At 42.2% G+C, this 22,954-nt stretch overlaps 1 protein-coding gene across 1 annotated transcript in view; it reads left to right on the top strand.

Annotated features, from left to right (window-relative positions):
* Positions 1 to 22,954, top strand: part of grm2a (glutamate receptor, metabotropic 2a) — a gene marked incomplete at both ends in the record, with an annotated part of 69,909 nt that overhangs the window by 10,839 nt on the left and 36,116 nt on the right. The window contains one exon of the mRNA XM_084167984.1: positions 19,154 to 19,994. Coding sequence (XP_084024110.1) covers positions 19,154 to 19,994 — 841 coding nt within the window. The remainder of the gene's footprint in view (positions 1 to 19,153; positions 19,995 to 22,954) is intronic.

Here is a 22,954-nt window from a genome sequence, read left to right on the forward strand (position 1 = left end):
GGAGTTTTAGGTCACTGTATAAGGGTAAAACCAGGCCCTCAAAGTAAGGCCTTATGATATGCTGTATGTGATGTATTGTCTTAAATATTTTAATTTCAATTATATCATATTTGCTTAGGAACTCACTTGGTTAAGGCCATAGGACTGAAAATTAAAAATGTCACCAACCTTGTCTCTGTCACTAACGAATACAGTAATGGGTGGTAAGTCTACAATTCATTCGAAAGGCAAGGCACACTGGGAAATATGCAAATAAGGCTTTGCACCCTACAGTTGATGTTAAAACAACACCCTCAAACTACAGTGCATTCGGAAAGTGTTCAGACCCTTTCACTTTTCCCACATTTTATTATGTTACAGCCTTATTCTGAAATGGATTTTTTAATTTTTTTATCCCTCATCAATCTACACACAATACCCCAAAATGACAAAGCAAAAACAGGTTGTTCGAAATTTTTGCACATTTAGTCAAAATAAAAAACAGATTCAGACCCTTTGTTATGAGACTCGAAATTGAGCTCAGGTGCATCCTGTTTCCATTGATCATCCTTGAGATATTTCTACAACTTTATTGGAGTCCACCTGTAGTAAATGCAATTGATTGGACATGATTTGGAAAGGCACACACACCTGTCTATATAAGGTCACACAGTTGACAGTGCATATCAGAGCAAAAACCAAGACAAGAGGTGGAAGGAATTGTCCATAGAGCTCTGAGACAGGATTGTGTCAAGGCACAGATCTGGGGAAGGGTACCAAAACATTTCTGCAGCATTGAAGGTCCCCAAGAACACAGTAGCGTCCATCATTCTTAAATGGAAGAAGTTTGGAAGCAACAAGACTCTTCCTAGAGCTGGCCGCATGGCTAAACTGAGCAATCGGGGGAGAAGGGCCTTGGTCAGGGAGGTGAACAAAAACCCGATGGTCACTCTGACAGAGCTCCAGAGTTCCTGTGTGGAGATGGGAGAACCTTCCAGAAGGACAACCATCTCTGCAGCACTCCACCAATCATGCCTTTATGGTAGAGTTGCCAGACGGAAGCCACTCCTAAGTAAAAGGCACATGACAGCCCGCTTGGAGTTTGCCAAAAGGCACCTAAAGGACTCTCAGACCATGAGAAACAAGATTCTCTGGTCTGATGAAACCAAGATTCAACTATTTGGTCTGAATGCCAAACATCACGTCTGGAGGAAACCTGGCACCCAGTACATCACTGGGGCCAAGCTTCCTGCCATCCAGGACCTCTATACCAGAGGAAGGCCCTACAAATTGTGAAAGACTCCAGCCACCCTAGTCATAGACTGTTTGCTCTGCTTCCGAACGGCAAGCGGTACCAGAGCGCCAAGTCTAGGTCCAAAAGGCTTCTTAACAGCTTCTACCCCCAAGCCATAAGACTCCTGAACAGCTAATCATGGCTACCCGGACTATTTGCATTGCCCCTCCACCCCACCCCAACCCAACCCCCTCTTTTACGCTGCTGCTACTCTGTTTATTATTTATGCATAGTCACTTTAACTCTACCCACATGTACATATTACCTCAATTAAATCGACTAACCAGTGCCCCTGCACATTGACTCTGTACCGGTACCCCCTGTATATAGCCTCCCTACTGTTATTTTATTTCACTGCTGCTCTTTAATTATTTGCTATTTTCTACTTTTTACTTATCTATTTTTTATATTTTCTTAAAAAACTGCATTGTTGGTTAAGGGCTTGTAAGTAAGCATTTCACTGTAAGGTCCACACCCGTTGTATTTGACGAATTTGGCAAATCAAATTTGGTTTGATTTGACCATCCCTACGGTGAAGCGTGGTGGCAGCATCATGCTGTGGAAATGTTTTTCAGTGGCAGGGACTGGGAGACTAGTCAGGATTGAGGGAAAGATGAGTACAGAGTACAGAGAGAGATCCTTGATGAAAACCTGCTCCAGAGTGCTCAGGACCCCAGATTGGGGAGAAGGTTCACCTTCCAACAGGACAACGACCCTAAGCACACAGCCAGGGCAACGCAGGAGTGGCTTCGGGACAATCTCTGAATGTCCCTGATAAAATGTGTAACAGCATCAGCTCTAAGCAAAGTGTTAACTCTGAAAAGCGTGGACCCATATATACTCTGGAAAGGTTTTAAATTCAACACTCTCAGAGTTGATTCAACACTGAAGAATTAGCTATGTATGAATCCGTCCCTAACAGCAACCAAGATTTAAACACCTAGGCGCATCAGCTGCACAGCAACAGATCTGAGACGATGTCAGAACACTCAGACACACAGAGAGAGAAGGTTCTGGAACCTGTGTGGGGAAAATCTCTATGATGGTTTATTAAACAGACATAGTAGTATAGACTATAATAAGTATTGATTATTCTTAACAGCGATGAAAGATGGGGGTCTGTATGTAAAAACAAAGGCTCTTCCTTCTGTGCTCTTTGAGAGAAAGAGCTTTTGAGTTCCTGCTGCTTCTCCCAGAATCCTCCTGTTATTTAAAGAGGAATGTTTTAGCACATTCTCCAGACGCAGCCTGAGATGCTCTAATTAATGAGACAGGGTGCCATTTAGAGGTGAATGAGATCGCAACATCTTATAGGAGAAGACTCACATACTTACACACATGCAGCCAAGCACACACACGTGCACACACACACTCACATTCTTACGGAAACATTGGTTGACATTTACTACACCAGAAAAATTATCCTAATGTATACTATAATAATGATGTTCTGGGCTGTGTTAACGGAGAGCTCAAACATTCATTATTTTCTTAAAGAGGAAAAACAATGGCTATTTTGAGTTCTCAGCGGTTTTCATCTGGTTCTAGACAGTGCAAATTTCTGGGAGCACACCCAGTGGATATTACATGGATGCACACACATGATCGAATTCATGTCAGAAATTACAATAATTATGAAACGTATCAGTAAAGCCATGCAGTGTAAATGCATAATTCATGAGAAAAAGTAAAGAACATGCTCCCCCAAATCATAAATAATTTACATGTGATTGGATTATTCAGTGGCTCGGCAGAACTCTATTCATGCAGTCTCACAATTCATATAATTTCCTCTGCACCACTGAATGAGTGTGTGCACTGTCCATCTTACATGTGAATGAATGCCTTTATATCCTGTGTGGCAACATTTTAGCCCACTCCTAGTTTGCATAGCCTGACAATTTTAAGGAGTGAGAAAATGGGGGTAAGGAATAGGAGAAGTCGATCCCAGTTGGAAGGATCTCCTGAACACTTGGATCGGAGACACGTGATGTCATTACTATTTTGTACAATGCTCCATCTGAGACAGAAGGATGGGAATGGGTTGTGTGATGAAGATGGATGAGAGCGGAGTGAGATAGTGATAGAGTTGCAAGGGCTTCAGAAGACAAATCTGTCAAGATGAAGTGCCAACCCAATTTAAGATATGCATGTGTTACGTTCCCCAGCAAGAAAACCAAACATTGTCGCTCAAACAGAAGGGGGAACTAACAAAGAGTCCCTGACAACAACCAAAACGAAGCAGGTTGGGTTTTAAGAGGGGTTCTGAAAGTCACTCATGGGGGTGTCAACTGAGTTGACAAGCAATAACAACTGGTACCTAAAAGACACCCACCATGAGCACCCACTAAATTTGCCCAAGAAGAAGCAAACAAAAGAACAACCCTCACCAAACTTAAAGACAGGAAGCAAACCAAAAAGTGGAGCAAAACAAAAACAGGGAATATCAGATAAAGGATTGTTTGTCTAGAAATCAAATAGGGAGAGCCAACTAAAGGTGTTAACCCTCCACATCTCTCAAAACAGCTGGATTACTGGGCCAGCCATTCTTAAATATCACCTGGGTCAGCACAGGTGAAACACCTTTCAACTAACGAGATGGACAAGCCAGCACAGGTGTAACCCATACTGACTAACGAGGTGATGCCAATCGGCGCGCCCCCACGTGCTAACGTGCTAACGTCCAACCTCGAAATATAAATGGAAAAACCAAAGCCTGTGACACATGCATGCCTATACACCAATTCCTTCCTTCCTTTTCCGAATGACAGCTTAGCAACAGTGTGTGTGGTCTGCTGTGGTGACTGTGGGGTCCCTGGCAGAGCATATTTAAGTGACCCATTACAGTTTCACTCGGCAAGGTGAGAGGGCAGCTCCGATGAGAGAGATCCTCTCCTCTAGTGTCCAACCGGGTGAACTTTCCACCCGGTGGAACATTTTAAGGGCGGTTGCCAAGCAACTGAACTCTTGAGAAGTGAACCGGTGTTGATTCTAAGTATGGAATCTCCTGCTATAGTCTGCTAGCCACACCCTGGGAAGGAGATAGTTCAACACACACATATGACATTGTCTTTCAAACTCCCCTTCCTCAGTATTGAGTGTGTGTGTGTGTGTGTGTGTGTGTGCGTGTCTGCGCGCGTTCATGTAGCAGTTCATGACACACTCTCGCAGCTTTTTTCGGGGCAAAATTTGTAGAATTGCAGGAAATTAGCTGTTTCCCCCCCAAACATTGTTTTTCCTGTTTTTTGGGGGTTGGGGAGGGGTCTAGCTCGGATCTTGCGGGCACGGCCGGCCGCTCATTAGGCAGAATTAGGAGGCTGCCTATGGCGGAAGATTGACAAGGGTGGCATTTTCTGAGCAAAACGGACCAATATGGAATGGACAATCACAACTGTTGTCCAGGAGTTTCACCCCATTGTCATGATCAATGTTTTCAAGTTTGTATCCGTCAGTTTTTGACAAGCTGATCATAGCGAAAAAGAAAATACTTCTGCATTTCCCGCTGTGTAAACACATTGCAAATAGGCTTGTGATAACTCCTGATAAAGTTGGGTAGCTGATATTCAGAGCTTAAATAGCCAAATTGATTAGTCACAGGAATCAGGACTAATAAAGCCAATGCAACGGCCTGTTTTACAAATGGTGGGCCTACCACATGGATGGGCATTCATAGAATTCCATTGTCTGACATGTTAGGCTACACCGCAGTAAGCACGAGCCGACGTCTTTTGGATGTCTTTTTTTTTTTAAATCTCTTTTTGTGTTTTCCAAACGGTGTATTTTCCAAACGGTAGGCCTACCACCATAAAATTCAATTTCAGGCAACACTGTAGTCAATAAGCATGGACTGAAGCCTTTTGGATGTCTTTTTTTGGTGCAGTCCAGACCGGCCTTGATTTCCACATCCACAGACATTTGTTTTTGGTCCTGTCCAGACCAAATCTGAACCAAACATACACGTCTGCTGTGCATATGTAATAGTGAGCATGGCTCAGGACGGCTGCAGTGGGGAAATAGTGATATTGCTGCAGAGGCACACTGAGACAGCCTTCTGGGAAGATCAGATGGGCTTTTCAGGTTGAAAAAATCATGACATCTCCATGAGGCTGTGCCGCTGTAGCTTGGACAGTCTCTCTCGCTCGCTCTTGCCCTCCTCTTCTCTCTCTGGCCTCTCTTTCCCTTCCTCTCTCTCCCTCCCTCCCTCTCTTTTCCCACTCCCTCTTTATCTCACAATCTCCCTTCTCTCTTCCCTCTCTCTGTTCCCCCAGCCCCTGGATGTCCTTTATTCTTGAACAGCACCAGTACATGTCTAGCAAATATCCAGACCAATGAGGTGCACATAGGCCATGAATCACACAGGAGTGATTGTCTGGCGATGGTAACACCATCAACAGAGTGCCGAGGTGAAGGCTGCTGCTTCTTACAGGAATATTTATGAATATGAGTAAAAACACTGGCTGCTGCTGTTGATCCTTTTTGCTCATCTTGTAGAAATGCAGTTTGAAAATGATTTTCATACACCATTAATCAATGGAATTGATCAAATGGAATAGATAAGATACTTCACATGGTATCATCAAATATGTTATGATCATACTATATGATAATTCTCACTGTACATTTAAAAAAATGTACTCTTCCCACTAATATTGCACTGGGGAAATTGCACAGCAACCTTCGGTTTTCTATTTCTCAAACCCACCAAGTGTAAATGACAACTCCAGAGATGTCTAGTATTAATAAAATAAAGAGTTCTGCACCACTCTCTACTCCTGTACTTTTACTCACGTTGCTGTGTTTTGATACTGAGCCGTGGACATGGTGTTCGGCCGTGTTCTTGTATTATTGTCTTTTGGCTCTCTGTTCTTCCACTGTGCTGGGTTTCTTTCTGTGTTCAGAATTCATGAGAGCTGAAAAGCCTGTTAGAGCGCTGTTTGCTACGGTCATGTCTCTGTCTTTGAGGCTGAGCCTGCTATCACTCTTTCCACACTCAGGCTGTGTGTTACCATTGCGCCGGAGCGAACCACTTTCCAAGTACTCCTCTCTATAGCAGACTCTTCCAATGCAAATCCTCTCCCTGCCTGCTTCCTAATTTTCTTAATTAAATACAGAGCTCTCTCACTGAGGAGGAGTCTCAGCGTGTCGGGAATAGTATGAGCTGCATGTTTAATATGTTTAAGTCAGCTAGGCTGCAGTACAAAGTGAATATGGAACTGGATGAGAAGTTAATCAATAATAGCTATATGTGTTATACAGAGGTGATTCAAGGGATTTAAACAGTGTGGAAAATATTTATTGCCCAATACATAGGAGTATTGTGCTTGAAGTGTAATTGATTTCTATGCCTACCAGACTGACCGATCAGTCATTTGCACAAAAGTTAAGAGTTGCCTCTGAGCAAATGAATCAAAATGCTGGAGATGTGAGGGATGGGTGAATAATGTCATTCCCCAAAGCACTGGCAACAATCTGTTATAGGTATCACTCAAACGGGCCTGACAGCATTCACATATTTGAGTGGTGAGGAAGTCTGACAATGATAAGTAAGTCAGATAAATGGTTTTAACCAATGCCCACAAAACCACTGAATCCTTGACATGGCCTTTGAGTTACACTTTATATCCTCCTCTGGGACTGTGTATGGATGAATAAAAACAGGCAAAAGATGCATGGGGTGCATGGGGAAGAGACTTCAGAAGCTTGATGGAGGAGAAACTAAATCTTGATTGGAAATTATCTAATAATGTTGACAAATGTTACAGAGTAGACTTGTATAAATGTATACAATTTTCTTTTAATGCTGATCTTAAGTTTTTCCATTCCAAGTCACAGTAAGCTCAGTAGTGTGTTACCTAGGTGACACTTTAATGGGTCTACTACACATCTCCTATGCCTACACCATCAGCTGCGGCTCTGCATATTCAGACCCAATTCTATTTTCTTTCTCTCATCTCACTCTTATGATTATAGTGTTTTTGAAAAAGTTAAATCTTTGAAGTGAGTCGGAGTGCTAAGACAGTGTTTAATGCCTTTCCTGGAATGCATTTATATGTCTTGTCAATGATGTCAGGGCTGCATAAATCCCATTTAAAATCAGTGTTGCATTACAGTTGAGCAAACTAAAGGTTGTTGGTAGTGCTAATCTAGGAAGTTCTATTTTTAAATGAAAGTTAGAAGTTGTACTTTTAGTTGCCACTTAAGTGTGTCCTCCCATTCTCCTAGGAGAGAGAACAGGCTGCTGCCAGCTGTCTGTACATGTGTTTAAGAAGCCTGTCGAGGTGGGTTAGGGAAGAATACGTTTTTGTAGAATGTTTCATGGCAATAGTAACTAGAGTTCCTAGTCAGGGAATCTCTAGTGACCCAGGCAGGAAGCCTCCAGGGAAACACACTTTTCAAATATTAACCATTCAGCACACAGACAGATGACTTCTCATCTGTGTCTTTTAACAGTTTCTATGGCAACATGCATAAAACGTAATAACTATTTAGAATATGGTTTGACCGGGACATAATTATAAATAATTTGTAGACTGCAAATTGACCGCAAGAAGATTTGTATATGATCACATACAGTGCCTTCGGAAAGTATTCAGACCCCTTGACTTTTTCCACATTTTGTTTCGTTACAGCCCTATTCTAAATTGGACTAAATTGAGTCCGCCTGTGGTATTTTTAATTGATTGGACATGATTTGGAAAGGCACACATCTGTCTATATAAGGTCAGACAGTTGATAATGCATGTCAGAGCAAAAACCAAGCCATGAGGTCGAAGGAATTGTCCGTAGAGCTCCGAGACAGGATTTTGTGGAGGCACAGATCTGGGGAAGGGTACCAAAAAATATCTGCAGCATTGAAGGTCCCCAAGAACACAGTGGCCTCCATCATTCTTAAATGGAAGAAGTTTGGAACCACCAAGACTCTTCCTAGAGCTGGCCGCCTGGCCAAACTGTGCATTCGGGGGAGAAGGGCCTTGGTCAGGGAGGTGACCAAGAACCTAATGGTCACGCTGACAGAGCTCCAGAGTTCCTCTGTGGAGATGGGAGAACCTTCCAGAAGGACAACCATCTCTGCAGCACTCCACCAATCAGGCCTTTATGGTAGAGTGGCCAGGCGGAAGCCACTCCTCAGCCACTCCTTGCCAAAAGGCACCTAAAGACTCTCAGACCATGAGAAACAAGATTATCTGGTCTGATGAAACCAAGATTGAACTCTTTGGCCTGAATACCAAGCGTCACTTCTGTAGGAAACCTGGCACCATCCCTATGGTGAAGCATGGTGGTGGCATCATCATGCTGTGCGGATGTTCTTCAGCGGCAGGGACTGGGAGACTAGTCAGGATCGAGGGAAAGATGAACGGAGCAAAGTACAGAGAGATCCTTGATGAAAACCTGTTCCAGAACGCTCAGGACCTCAGACTGGGGCAAAGGTTCACCTTCCAACAGGACAACGACCCTAAGCACACAGCCAAGATAACGCAGGAGCGGCTTCGGGACAAGTCGTTGAATGTCCTTGAGTGGCCCAGCCAGAGCCCGGACTTGAACCCGATCCAACATCTCTGGAGAGACCTGAAAATAGCTCTGCAGCGACGCTCCCCATCCAACCTGACAGAGCTTGAGAAGAATGGAAGAAACTTCCCAAATACATTTTACATTTTTTATTTTTTTTATTTGTTATTTTGCAGACGCTCTTATCCAGAGCGACTTACAGTTAGTGAGTGCATAATTTTTTTTCATACTGGCCCACCATGGGAAACTAACCCACAACCCTGGCGTTGCAAGCGCCATGCTCTACCAACTGTGCTACAGGGGACTACAATACATGTTTGCCAAGCTTGTAGCGTCATACCCAAGAAAACTCGAGGCTGTAATTGCTGCCAAAGGTGCTTCAACAAAGTACTGAGTAAAGGGTCAGAATACTTATGTAAATGTGATATATATATATATTTTTTATATATATATATATTTGCTACATTTTCTAAAAACCTATTTTTGCTTTGTCATTATGGGGTATTGTGTGTAGATTGATGAGAGGGGAAAAAACTATTTAATCCATTTTAGAACAAGGCTGTATTTTAACAAAATGTGGAATAAATCAAGGGGTCTGACTACTAGATTTCTCCTGGCTTCTCCCAATGTTTGGCTTCATTTTTTAATTTTTTTTTATATGATGGACAGAATGAATTAGATATCTCATAGAGGTATTGGTAAAATTATGTTCTATACATGACCATGCATTCTATTCCCACATCATTTCAGAACTCCTAGGCATCTATTTTCTTATTCTAGACCTTTATGTTAAAATTGCGGAAGTAAATGTCAAACAAAGTCTTGAATGCCTGCGTAATTAATTATGTGCAGTATAATTTTTTTTTTTAAAGCCCAGTGCAGTCTAAAACGTGTTTTATATATATTTCCACACTATGAGGTTGGAATAATACTGTGAAATTGTGAAAATAATGATAATGCCTTTTTAGTGTAAGAGCTGTTTGAAAAGACCGCCTGAAATGTTAGCCTGTTTTGGTGGGATGGCGTTTTGGCCTGCCTGGTGACATCACCAGATGGTAAATTAGTTACTAGATTAATAAGAAAGAGAGTTCAAAAGGAGAATAAATTGAGTGTGGCATCCTTTGGAGTGATAAGGCCAGTCTCCCCTGAGGCTTCCAGAGAAATGCCTCAAGCTAAAGTCAGTGAGCAGCTTCTACTGCACCATGTCACTAGTCACTGACAAAACCTATTACAGCCAGGGAAAAATGTTTCAGGATTCTTTGATTCTATGGTGTATTCTCACCCCCTCTGTCTGTCTTTCTCTGTGTATTTCTTTATAGTCAAATGGAATCTATAAATTATTTAAATCAGGGATGGGCAACTGGCAACACTTTTTTAGGCCCACGGATCAGTTCCCAAAAGTTTGTTTTTGTAAAAGAAAAAAAGGAACTCAGTCGGGGTCTCAACTTACTGTAATTGAATACACAAGGTGCAATTTCTAAATTTGGTTGTGTATCAGCAGTTTTTCTCTTGTTATGTCAGTCACTAACCAAAAAATCATTACAGCTGTGATGGAAACAGGAAGTTTCAGTACAATTTTATAAATGCCGACAGATAATTTGTTCGTTCCACATGGTGGGGTCTTTTTGTGTCTGCAAAATTAATGATGCGAGAAATGGCAGTGGAAACGCTTTTATGCGCAAATATTGATATAATAATGTGATGTCATGTCTAGCATATTTTGTTTTGGTCGACATTTGGAAACTTTACCAACAAATTAGCTGTTCCCATCAGGCCTGTTGTGAAATTTTTTATCCGACGTACTTTACGTGCAATTTTTTTATTTATAGAAACCTGGTTGGTAACTCAATTAGCCCATGTCAGCGAAAACATTTTAGATTTTTAGTCATTTAGCAGACGCTCTTATCCAGAGCGACTTACAGGAGCAATTAGGGTTAAGTGCCTTGCTCAAGGGCACATCGACAGATTTTTCACCCAGTCGGCCCGGGGATTAGAACCAGCGCCCTTTCGGTTACTGGCACAACGCTCTTAACCACTAAGCTACCTGCCGCCCCATTGGTCAATTAGTCTAGCCAGCTATCTAAACGTGTAGTAATCATGGTCGAATTACTGACTGGGAGGCCCATATTGATTCTGTTAGTCACTCTCACTCAGATATAATTTTTAAAACCGCAAACATTTCTCTCCACCTTATGGCAAAATGTGTAGATTTGCAGAAAATTAGCTGTAAAACTGCTAATTTCTATCTTCGCCCCATGGCAAAATGAGTAGAATTGCATTAAATTAGTTCGACAAATTAGTTAGAAAATCTTTTCTCCACCCCAATGGCAAACTGTGTAGAATGGCAGCAGACTTACTTTAAAACGGCAACATTTTCTCTACGCCCCATGGAAAAATATGTAGAATTTGGGGGAAATTAACCTTAAAATGTTTTTCTCGCAAGCCAATGAATCATCAGATATTACATAATTTGATTGGTGGACGTTGTCGACAGTTCGGTAGATCAGATATGACAGATCTGGGTAGTAGGCTATGTGGGCATCCCTGGAGTCCGTGGCAACCCCAGGATGTTGTCAGACAATCAGCAGAAAGGAGAGTTGTGAAACACACTGCTGGGACCTCAGAGGGAGATGAGAGGCTGCATATTAGAGTGAGACTGATTGTCCCTTTGTGCCAAACTGTTAGTGAGATTACATTATTCTGTATCTGATGTGGCTCATTTCACCACTTGAGTTATAAAGAAATTACCCACAAGCAATAATTCATTCAGTGAAGTATTTTACATATATAACAGTTATAAGTACTACACTTTACCAGTACTATTACTAGGGTATAATGTATAGGTACTGTAAAGACTTAGGGCTGTAAAGATGTGCTGCTCTCGTAGTTGATAAACTGTATATTGACAACCAAATGTTCCGCGACACAAAGACTACTCCATGGCTATTCTGAAAGTTCTAATAGAGGAGTCGAATAATGGAACACCCAATACTAGCCATGGTAGGGATTGCAATAATAAAACACATTTATAGTATTTTATAAAGGGATAAGACGGTATTACAAGAAAGGATAACAAGCGAAATAATACATTTTCAAATATAACTAATTAGAACACAAGTACTCAACATAGTGGAGATAAAAACATAGCAAACAGAAGACATAGAAGGCACAGTATGTGGGTATGTGTGGATGTATTGTGATGGAAGGTGTGGTGTGCATTTTTGTGTTTGGAAAAGTGTGGCATTAAGTGAGTGAGAAAGGAAATTGTTTTATACCCCAGAACCAACGTGTGTTTGTGAGCAGGGGTTGTGAGAGAGAGCTTTCAATTTTGTGCAGATGAGGGATATACATTTTAAAATAAAGTATCCATCTAATCTATTATTTTATTGTCCTATCATGATGGAACGGTCCCCAACCCTATATCCTAGACACCCATCTGAGCAACCAAAAAGAAGTCCCCATCTGTTTTATGGGGCTGCTGTAAGTTACCTATATGCAGCCAAAAAGATAAATGCGGTCAGAGACCTACTAGAGCAGCAACGTCCCCACAAGATTCTGAGCCTGCCTGGCAGGGTTGGTCCAACAAAGCCAGAGCCCCCTGATGGGAGAGCATAATATACAAGGAAATTCTCAAAGCTGCTAATGAGAACATTGACGACCTTGTACCTAGCCGGTGGGGATTCCGGTGGGGTACCCCCACCCAGGTAGTGGCAGTGCTGGCAACACTGGCTGCAGTAACCCATGGGGAGGGGGTCACACTCGGACAATCAGAGAGGGGGCATATTATTGTGGCCCTGGTGGCACAAAATAATCAAAGGTCTGACTGCTTGGAGATGCTTGGGAAAAACGGTTACAACGGGGGACCAGAGTGTTTGTGTCTCAGGGGAAGAGGGTGGATCTGATCTCCATCACCTAGGACTTGACATAGGCTAATCAAATCTCACATTTTGGTCAATTTTTGCTCAATCTTGCATGCTTTCTCAAACAGCTGTAACTGTATATGCATTTGTAAATCAGGTCCTTTCTTGAGTTGGGCTTTGGGATGTAACAACCGTTGAGCATCTGAGCTTATGGTTGATTGTGGAGGAAAGGGGTTGAGTGTGTTAGAGTACGTGTGTGTGTGTGTATCCCACATCTGTTGCAAGGGGGTAAGGATGTTATGGAGAATATAGGATGATCCACAATAATTGTTTGCTAAAATAATAATTGCTTGACAAAAATCTAATTTTATTTGTCACATACACGTGTTTAGCAGGTGTTATTGTGGGTGTAGAGAAATGCTTGTGCTTCTAGCTCCGACAGTGCAGTAATATCTAACAAGTAATATCTAACAATTTCACAACATATACTCAATACACACAAATCTAGTAAGGAATGGAATTGTAATGTAATACAATGGCAATCCGGGTTATAGGTAACAATCCTTTACATGAACTGCCAACATTATTACGCATATTAATTGATAATGATGGAAATTAAGATATGCAAGATATTTGAATAGATACAGTTGAAGTCGGAAGTTTACAAACTCCTGAGCCAAATACATTTAAACTCAGTTTTTCACCATTCCTGACATTTAATCCTAGTAAAAATTCCCTGTCTTAGGTCAGTTAGGATCACCACTTTATTTTAAGAATGTAAAATGTCAGAATAGTAGTAGAGAGAATGATTTATTTCAGCTTTTATTTCTTTCTTCACATTCCCAGTGGGTCAGAAGTTTACATACACTCAATTAGTATTTGGTACCATTGCCTTTAAATTGTTTAACTTGGATCAAACGTTTCGGATAGCCTTCCACAATAAGTTGGGTGAATTTTGGCCCATTCCTCCTGACAGAGCTGGTGTAACTGAATCAGGTTTGTAGGCCTCATTGCTCGCACACGCTTTTTCAGTTCTGCCCACACATTTTCTATAGGATTGAGGTCAGGGCTTTGTGATGGCCACTCCAATACCTTGACTTTGTTGTCTTTAAGCCATTTTGCCACAACTTTGGAAGTATGCTTGGGGTCATTGTCCATTTGGAAGACCCATTTGCGACCAATCTTTAACTTCCTGACTGATGTCTTGAGATGTTGCTTCAATCTATCCACATAATTTTTCTTCCTCATGATGCCATCTATTTTGTGAAGTGCGCCAGTCCCTCCTGCAGCAAAGCGCCCCCACAGCATGATGCTGCCACCCCCGTGCTTCACGGTTGGGATGGTGTTCTTCAGCTTGCAAGCATCCCCCTTTTTCCTCCAAACATAACGATGGTCATTATGGCCAAACAGTTCTATTTTTGTTTCATCAGACCAGAGGACATTTCCACCAAAACTACGATCTTTGTCCCCATGTGCAGTTGCAAACCATAGTCTGGCTTTTTTATGGCGGTTTTGGAGCAGTGGCTTCTTCCTTGCTGAGCCGCCTTTCAGGTTATGTCGATATAGGACTCGTTTTACTGTGGATATAGATACTTTTGTACCTGTTTCCTCCAGCATCTTCACAAGGTCCTTTGCTGTTGTTCTGGGATTGATTTGCACTTTTCGCACCAAAGTACGTTAATCTCTAAGAGACAGAACGCGTCTCCTTCCTGAGCAGTATGACGGCTGCGTGGTCCCATGGTGTTTATACTTGCGTACTATTGTTTGTACAGATGAACGTGGTACCTTCAGGCGTTTGGAAATTGCTCCCAAGGATGAACCAGACTTGTGGAGGTCTACAATTTTTTTTCTGAGGTCTTGGCTGATTTCTTTGCATTTTCCCATGATGTCAAGCAAAGAGGCACTGAGTTTGAAGGTAGGCCTTGAAATACATTCACAGGTACACCTCCAATTGACTGAAATTATGTCAATTAGCCTATCAGAAGCTTCTAAAGCCATGATATCATTTTCTGGAATTTTCCAAGCTGTTTAAAGGCACAGTCAACTTAGTGTATGTAAACTTCTGACCCACTGGAATTGTGATACAGTGAACTATAAGTGAAATAATCTGTCTGTAAACAATTGTTGGAAAAATTACTTGTGTCATGCACAACGTAGATGTCCTAGCCGACTTGCCAAAACTATAGCTTCTTAACAATAAATTTGTGGAAAACTAGTTTTAATGACTCCAACCTAAGTGTTTGTAAACTTCCGACTTCAACTGTATATTGAGGTGAGAGCATTGGAAATGCTTTTGGCGGTTGACCTGCTTCTGTTTTGTGGGTGGCACTGTGTGCTGTTTTCGAAGGATGGGTCCTGGCCTCTCGGGGGGCCTAAGGATCCGGGGGGACGGGGGTGGTATGCCGATCACTGGGATGACAACCCAACTTGGGATGGGGAGGGGCTTTAGCGGGGGGAATATTGGAGAACAATTTGAGGGTTACTTAGTAGCAATGCAAATATCATGGTACAGCTATATGGACACTCAATCACTATGGTATTTTTTATTGGTAAATTTACAAACATATATTATGATAAATAGATTTTAAACCTGTATCTCATTATGGTAAGTGGTGAAATATGTATAGCCAGTTATAATTGTAATGGCTTAGCAGATAATAACAAAAGAAGAACAATATTTACATGGCTCAAAGAGAAGGATATACTTCTCCCATGGGCAAAGAAACTCAAAAGGGGTGTTGATATTAATAACAGTAATTTTGATCCAAATGTGCAAATTGTCCAAACAGATCCACAAGGTAGATGGATGATTTTAAATATGTTATTGGACCATAAACAGATATGGCTCATTTAACCTTTACAGACCAAACAATGATGATCCACACTTCTTTGACAATAGATATATAATAAATTATCAACCCTGCAAGCGATACAAGACTCTATTATTATGGTGGGAGATTATAATACTGTTTTAAGTAGCTCAATGGACCGTAAAGGAAATCACACTACACACTATCACCCTCATGCTCTTAAGGAAATCATGAATGTCATGGATACATTAGAATTAGTAGATATATGGAGGCTTAAACATCCTGACCTAGTGAGATATACATGGCAGAGACTCAATCAAGCTAGTCGTCTTGACTTCTTTCTTATGTCATTCTCGTCGGTACCAAAAGTTTCAAATGTGTTGATAGGGGACAGAATGTGGTCGGACCATCATATAATAGGCATATACATTACTCTTACTGAATTTCCACGTGGGCGAAGATATTGGAAATTTAATCAAAGCCTATTGGAAGATAACTTGTTTTTAACTAGGACAGAGGAATTTATAACTGATTTTTTTCTGACATAACATAGGTACAGCAAATCCCCTTGTTGTATGGGACACTTTTAAATGTGCCTTTAGAGGCCATGCAATTCAGTACTCATCTCGAAAACAAAAGCAATTTAGGTCAAAAGAGTCCATACTAACAAAGGAAATAGAAGGTCTAACAGAACACATAGATAGCAATAAAAACTGTAACATAGAGGCTCAGAATAAATTAGAGGAAAAACAAAAATAAATGGAGAAACTTATTCAAGAAAGATCAAGTGTAATATATTATAAAAATAAAGCAAACTGGATGGAATATGCGGAAAAATGCACCAAATTATTTTTTAATCTTCAACATAGATATGCTACCAAAAATAATTTACTCAAACTGGTTACAAATGATGGAGTCACCCATGATTCACCAAATTATATTTTGAAGGAGGAAGCAAAGTACTTTAAGCATATGTTTTCGTTTCAGCGCCTCCATCTCCTCTAACTGAAGCTAATTGTATGGATTTTTAAAAAATTGATAATGTAAAATTAACAGCCATACAGAAAGACTCATGTGAAGGTGAAATTACAGAGGAGGAACTTCTGGATGCAATTAAAGACTTTAAGTCCGGGAAAACTCCAGGGTCGGATGGCATACCAGTCGAGGTATACCAAACCTTTTGTGATATACTCAGAGGACCGTTAATAGCATGTTTTAACCACTCCTATGTACAGTGAGGGAAAAAAGTATTTGATCCCCTGCTGATTTTGTACATTTGCCCACTGACAAAGACATGATCAGTCTATAATTTTAATGGTAGGTTTATTTGAACAGTGAGAGACAGAATAACAACAAAAAATCCAGAAAAACGCATGTCAAAAATGGGAAAAGGGAAATAAGTATTTGACCCCTCTGCAAAACATGACTTAGTACTTGGTGGCAAAACCCTTGTTGGCAATCACAGAGGTCAGATGTTTCTTGTTGGCCAACAGGTTTGCACACATCTCAGGAGGGATTTTGTTCCACTCCTCTTTGCAGATCTTCTCCAAGTCATTAAGGTTTCGAGGCTGACGTTTGGCAACTCGAACCTTCAGCTCCCTCCACAGATTTTCTATGGGATTAAGGTCTGGAGACTGGCTAGGCCACTCCAGGACCTTAATGTGCTTCTTCTTGAGCCACTCCTTTGTTGCCTATGCCGTGTGTTTTGGGTCATTGTCATGCTGGAATACCCATCCACGACCCATTTTCAATGCCCTGGCTGAAGGAAGGAGGTTCTCACCCAAGATTTGACGGTACATGGCCCCGTCCATCGTCCCTTTGATGAGGTGAAGTTGTCCTGTCCCCTTAGCAGAAAAACACCCTCAAAGCATAATGTTTCCACCTCCATGTTTTACGGTGGGGATGGTGTTCTTGGGGTCATAGGCAGCATTCCTCCATTCGATTTTGGTCTCATCTGACCACAACACTTTCACCCAGTTCTCCTCTGAATCATTCAGATGTTCATTGGCAAACTTCAGATGGCCCTGTATATGTGCTTTCTTGAGCAGGGGGACCTTGCGGGCGCTGCAGGATTTCAGTCCTTCATGGCGTAGTGTGTTACCAATTGTTTTCTTGGTGACTATGGTCCCAGCTGCTTTAAGATCATTGACAAGATCCTCCCGTGTAGTTCTGGGCTGATTCCTCACCGTTCTCATGATCATTGCAACTCCACAAGGTGAGATCTTGCATGGAGCCCCAGGCCGAGGGAGATTGACATTTATTTTGTGTTTCTTCCATTTGCGAATAATCGCACCAACTGTTGTCACCTTCTCACCAAGCTGCTTGGCGATGGTCTTGTAGCCCATTCCAGCCTTGTGTAGGTCTACAATCTTGTCCCTGACATCCTTGGAGAGCTCTTTGGTCTTGGCCATGGTGGAGAGTTTGTTATCTGATTGATTGATTGCTTCTGTGGACAGTTGTCTTTTATACAGGTAACAAACTGAGATTAGGAGCACTCCCTTTAAGAGTGTGCTCCTAATCTCAGCTCGTTACCTGTATAAAAGACACCTGGGAGCCAGAAATCTTTCTGATTGAGAGGGGGTCAAATACTTATTTCCTTCATTAAAATGCAAATCAATTTATAACATTTTTGACATGCGTTTTTCTGGATTTTTTTGTTGTTATTCTGTCTCTCACTGTTCAAATAAACCTACCATTAAAATTATAGACTGATCATTTCTTTGTCAGTGGGCAAACGTACAAAATCAGCAGGGGATCAAATACTTTTTTCCCTCACTGTACTAATTGATAAAAATTAGTTTTTGAATAATAAAAAAAATATATATATAATCTTCGTAAATGATATCATAGGACTGGTAGAGTTGTCGCACATGCAGCTAACAAAAACATATGGAAATGTCTGCACTACCCAAAATTACAACCAAATAATTGCAGCATTACCGCAAAAATGGAAGAGGAAAGTGGAAAGGGGAAAACGTTTCATTTAAGGACCAAAGGATTGACAGCCATCCCATATAAGTTCTTTGTTTCTGGACATTTTGAGCCTGTAATCGAACCCACAATTGCTGATGCTCCAGATACTCAACTAGTCTCCAGGATGCCAGTTTTATTGCTTCTTTAATCAGCACAACAGTTTTCAGCTGTGCTAACATAATTGCAAAAGGGTTTTCTAATGATCAATTAGCCATTTAAAATGATAAACTTGGATTGTCAACCGAGTGGCGCAGTGGTCTAAGGCACTGCATTGCAGTGCTAGCTGTGCCGCTAGAGATCCTGGTTCGAATCAAGGCTAATGTATGCACTGGATAAGAGCGTCTGCTAAAATGACTAAAATGTTTTTTAAAAATGATTAGCAAACACAACATGCCATTGGAACACAGGACTGATGGTTGCTGATAATGGGCCTCTGTACGCCTATGTAGATATTCCATTAAAAATCTGCCGTTTCCAGCTACAATAGCCATTTACAACATTAACAATGTCTACACTGTATTTCTGATCAATTTGATGTTATTTTAATGGACAAAAAAATTGATTTTCTTTCGAAAACAAGGACATTTCTAAGTGACCACAAACTTCTGAACCGTAATGTATGTGTATGCATGTAAGTGTATATGTGTGTATATATATATCGAATAGAGCCCCTACAGTATTGTTCAAATCTTGATCATGCTCTCATAGTACCTCTCTCTCTTTCTCTCCAGGTGGCCAACCTCCTTCGTCTCTTCCAGATCCCTCAGATCAGCTACGCCTCCACCAGCGCCAAGCTCAGCGACAAGAGCCGCTATGACTACTTTGCCCGCACGGTGCCCCCTGACTTCTACCAGGCCAAGGCTATGGCAGAGATCCTGCGCTTCTTCAACTGGACCTATGTGTCAACCGTGGCATCGGAGGGCGACTACGGCGAGACGGGCATCGACGCCTTCCAGCAGGAGGCCCGCGCCAGCCAGATCTGCATCGCCACCTCAGCCAAGGTCAGCCGCTCGATGAGCCGCTACAGCTATGACCAGGTGATCCGCTCGCTGCAGCAGAAGTCCAACGCCAAGGTGGTCATCCTTTTCACACGCAGCGAGGACGCCCACGAGCTGCTGGTGGCTGCCAACCGATTGAACGCATCCTTCACCTGGGTGGCCAGCGATGGCTGGGGGGCGCAGGAGATCGTGGTGAGGGGCAGCGAGGCTGTGGCGGACGGGGCCTTCACCATTGAGCTGGCCTCCTACCCAATCCCCCAGTTTGCTGAGTACTTCATGGGACTGAATCCCTACAACAACACACGTAACCCCTGGTTCAGGGAGTTCTGGGAGAATCGCTTCCAATGTAGCCTCCATGACCTGGGCTGTGGGAAGCACTCTCTGCGGGATGGCCTGTTTGAGCAGGAGTCCAAGATCATGTTTGTGGTGAATGCTGTCTATGCCATGGCCCATGCCCTGCACAACATGAGGCAGGCGCTGTGCCCCAACTCCACTACCAAGATCTGTGACGCTCTGAAGCCAGGCAACGGCAGGAGATTCTACAGGGAGTATATCCTGAAGACCAAGTTTGACGGTGAGTTGAAAAGATTGATGAGTATGGCTACATGACAAGGTTACATGACTATATGTAACATATGATCATTAACTCTCTTGCATTGTGTTTTTAAAGAAAGGAATGCCAGCCAATGGTCCCAGTTGATCTGTGGTTAATTCTCTGACAATAGACAAAAATAAAACACATTAGATGTGCAGGACCGAAGTCTGTTGATGGCTGTAGATTTGTCTACAACATGGAAACGACTGTGTATTAGCAGGGGCTAAAGCGACCATTATATTTCAAGCATGCTAGCTAACTCGCTTGTGCAGCAATCATACATAAGCACATCACAGGAAGCCCCCAATATCTAACAGGTACCGTACACATATACAGTGCATTCGGAAGGTATTCAGACCCCTTGACTTTTTCCACATTTTGTTACGTTACAGCCTTATTCTAAAATTGATTACATTTGTTTTTTCCCTAATCAATCTACACACAATAACCTATGCAAAGCAAAGCAGGTGTTTACATTTTTTTTGTAAATTAATACAAAATAAAAAACTGAAATATCATATTTATATAAATATTCAGACCCTTTATGCACCTTTGGCGGTAATTACAGCCTTGAGTCTTCTTAGGTATGATGCTACAAGCTTGGCACACCTGTATTTGGGGAGTTTCTCCCATTCATCTCTGCAGGTCCTCTTAAGCTCTGTCAGGTTGGATGGGGAGCGTCACTACGCAGCTAATTTCAGGTCTCTCCTGAGATGTTCGTTCAGGTTCAAGTCCGGGCTCTGGTTGGGCCACTCAAGGACTTTCAGAGACTTGTACCGAAGCCACTCCTGAGTTGTCTTGGCTGTGTGCTTAGGGTCGTTGATCTGTTGGAAGGTGAACCTTCGCCCCAGTCTGAGGTTGTGAGCGCTCTGGAGCAGGTTTTCATAAAGGATCGCTCTGTACTTTGCTCCGTTCATCTTTCCCTCGATCCTGACTAGTCTCCCAGTCCCTGCCGCTGAAAAACATCCCCACAGCATGATGCAGCCACCACCATGCTTCACCGTAGGGATGGTGCCAGGTTTCCTCCAGACGTGATGCTTGTCATTCAGGCCAAAGAGTTCAATCTTGGTTTCATCAGACCAGATAATCTTGTTTCTCATGGTCTGAGAGTCCTTTACGTGCCTTTTGGCACACTCCAAGCGGGAAGCCATGTGCCTTTTACTGAGGAGTGGTTCCGTCTGGCCAATCTACCATAAAGGCCTGATTGGTGGAGTGCTGCAGAGATGGTTGTCCTTCTGGAAGGTTCTGCCATCTCCACAGAGGAACTCTGGAGCTCTGTCAGAGTGACCATCAGGTTCTTGGTCACCTCCCTGACCAAGGCCCTTCTCCCCCGATTGCTCAGTTTGGCTGGGCGGCCAGCTCTAGGAAGAGTCTTGGTGGTTCCAAACTTCTTCCATTTAAGAATGATGGAGGCCACTGTGTTCTTGGGGACCTTCAATGCTGCAGAAATGTTTTGGTACCCTTCCCCAGATCTGTGCCTTGACACAATTGTGTCTTTGATCTCTACGGAAAATTCCCATCGACCTCTTGGCTTTGGTTTTGCTCTGACATGCACTGTTAACTGTGGGACCTTAAATAGACAGGTGTGTGCCTTTCCAAATAATGTCAAATCAATTGAATTTACCACAGGTGGACTCCAATCAAGTTGTAGAAACATCTCAAGGATGATCAGTAGAAACAGGATGCACTTGAGCTCAATTTCGAGTCTCACAGCAAAGGGTCTGAATACTTATGTAAATATGGGGTATTGTGTATAAATTGATGTGGATTATAAATAAAAAAAATCAATTTTAGAATAAGGCTGTAATGTAACAAAATGTGGAAAAAGTCAGGTGTTCTGAATACTTTCCGAATGCACTGTATACGTATGCGGTACCAGTCAAAAGTTTGGACACACCTACTCATTCAAGGGTTTTTCTTATTTTGACTATTCTCTACATTGTAGAATAATAGTGAAGACATCAACACTATGAAATAACACATATGGAATCATGTAGTAACCAATTCGTTTTTTTAAACAAATCAAAGTATATTTTATATTTGAGATTCTTCAAATAGCCACCCTTTGCCTTGATGACAGCTTTGCACACTCTTGGCATTCTTTCAACCAGCTTCACCTGGAATGCTTTTCCAACAGTCTTGAAGGAGTACCAATATATGTTGAGCACTTGTTGGCTGCTTTTCCTTCACTCTGCCGTCCGACTCATCCCTAACCATCTCAATTGGGTTGAGGTCGGGGAATAATTAACAAATTAACCAGGTCATCTGATGCAGCACTCCATCACTCTCCTTCTTGGTAAAATAGCCCTTACACAGACTGGAGGTGTATTGGGTCATTGTCCAGTTGAAAAACAAATGATAGTCTCACTAAGCCCAAACCAGATGGGATGGCGTATCGTTGCAGAATGCTGTGGTAGCCATGCTGGTTAAGTGTGCCTTGAATTCTAAATAAATCACCAACAGTGTCACCAGCAAAGCACCCCCACACCATAAAACCTCCTCCTCCATGCATTACGGTGGGAACTACACATGCAGAGATCATCCGTTCACCCACACCGTGTCTCACAAAGACATGGCGGTTAGAACCAAAAATCTCCAATTTGGACTCATCAGACCAAAGGACAAATTTCCACCGGTCTAATGTCCATTGCTCATGTTTCTTGGCCCAAGCAAGTCTCTTCTTCTTATTGGTGTCCTTTAGTAGTGGTTTCTTTGCAGAAATTTGACCATGAAGGCCTGATTCACGCAGTCTCCTCTGAACAGGTGATGTTGAGATGTGTCTGTGTGTCACGTTCGTTGAAGGACAGGTCAGACCAAGGCGCAGCGTGAAATGCATACATGTTTATTATAAAGATAAACACACGAACAAAACAACGTAACGTGAAGTCCTCAGGCTAAACACAAAAACAAGCCTCTAAACGGAACAAGATCCCACAACT

The sequence above is a fragment of the Coregonus lavaretus genome (genome assembly GCF_964263955.1).
Source record: "Coregonus lavaretus genome assembly, chromosome: 8".
Lineage (NCBI taxonomy): Eukaryota > Metazoa > Chordata > Actinopteri > Salmoniformes > Salmonidae > Coregonus > Coregonus lavaretus.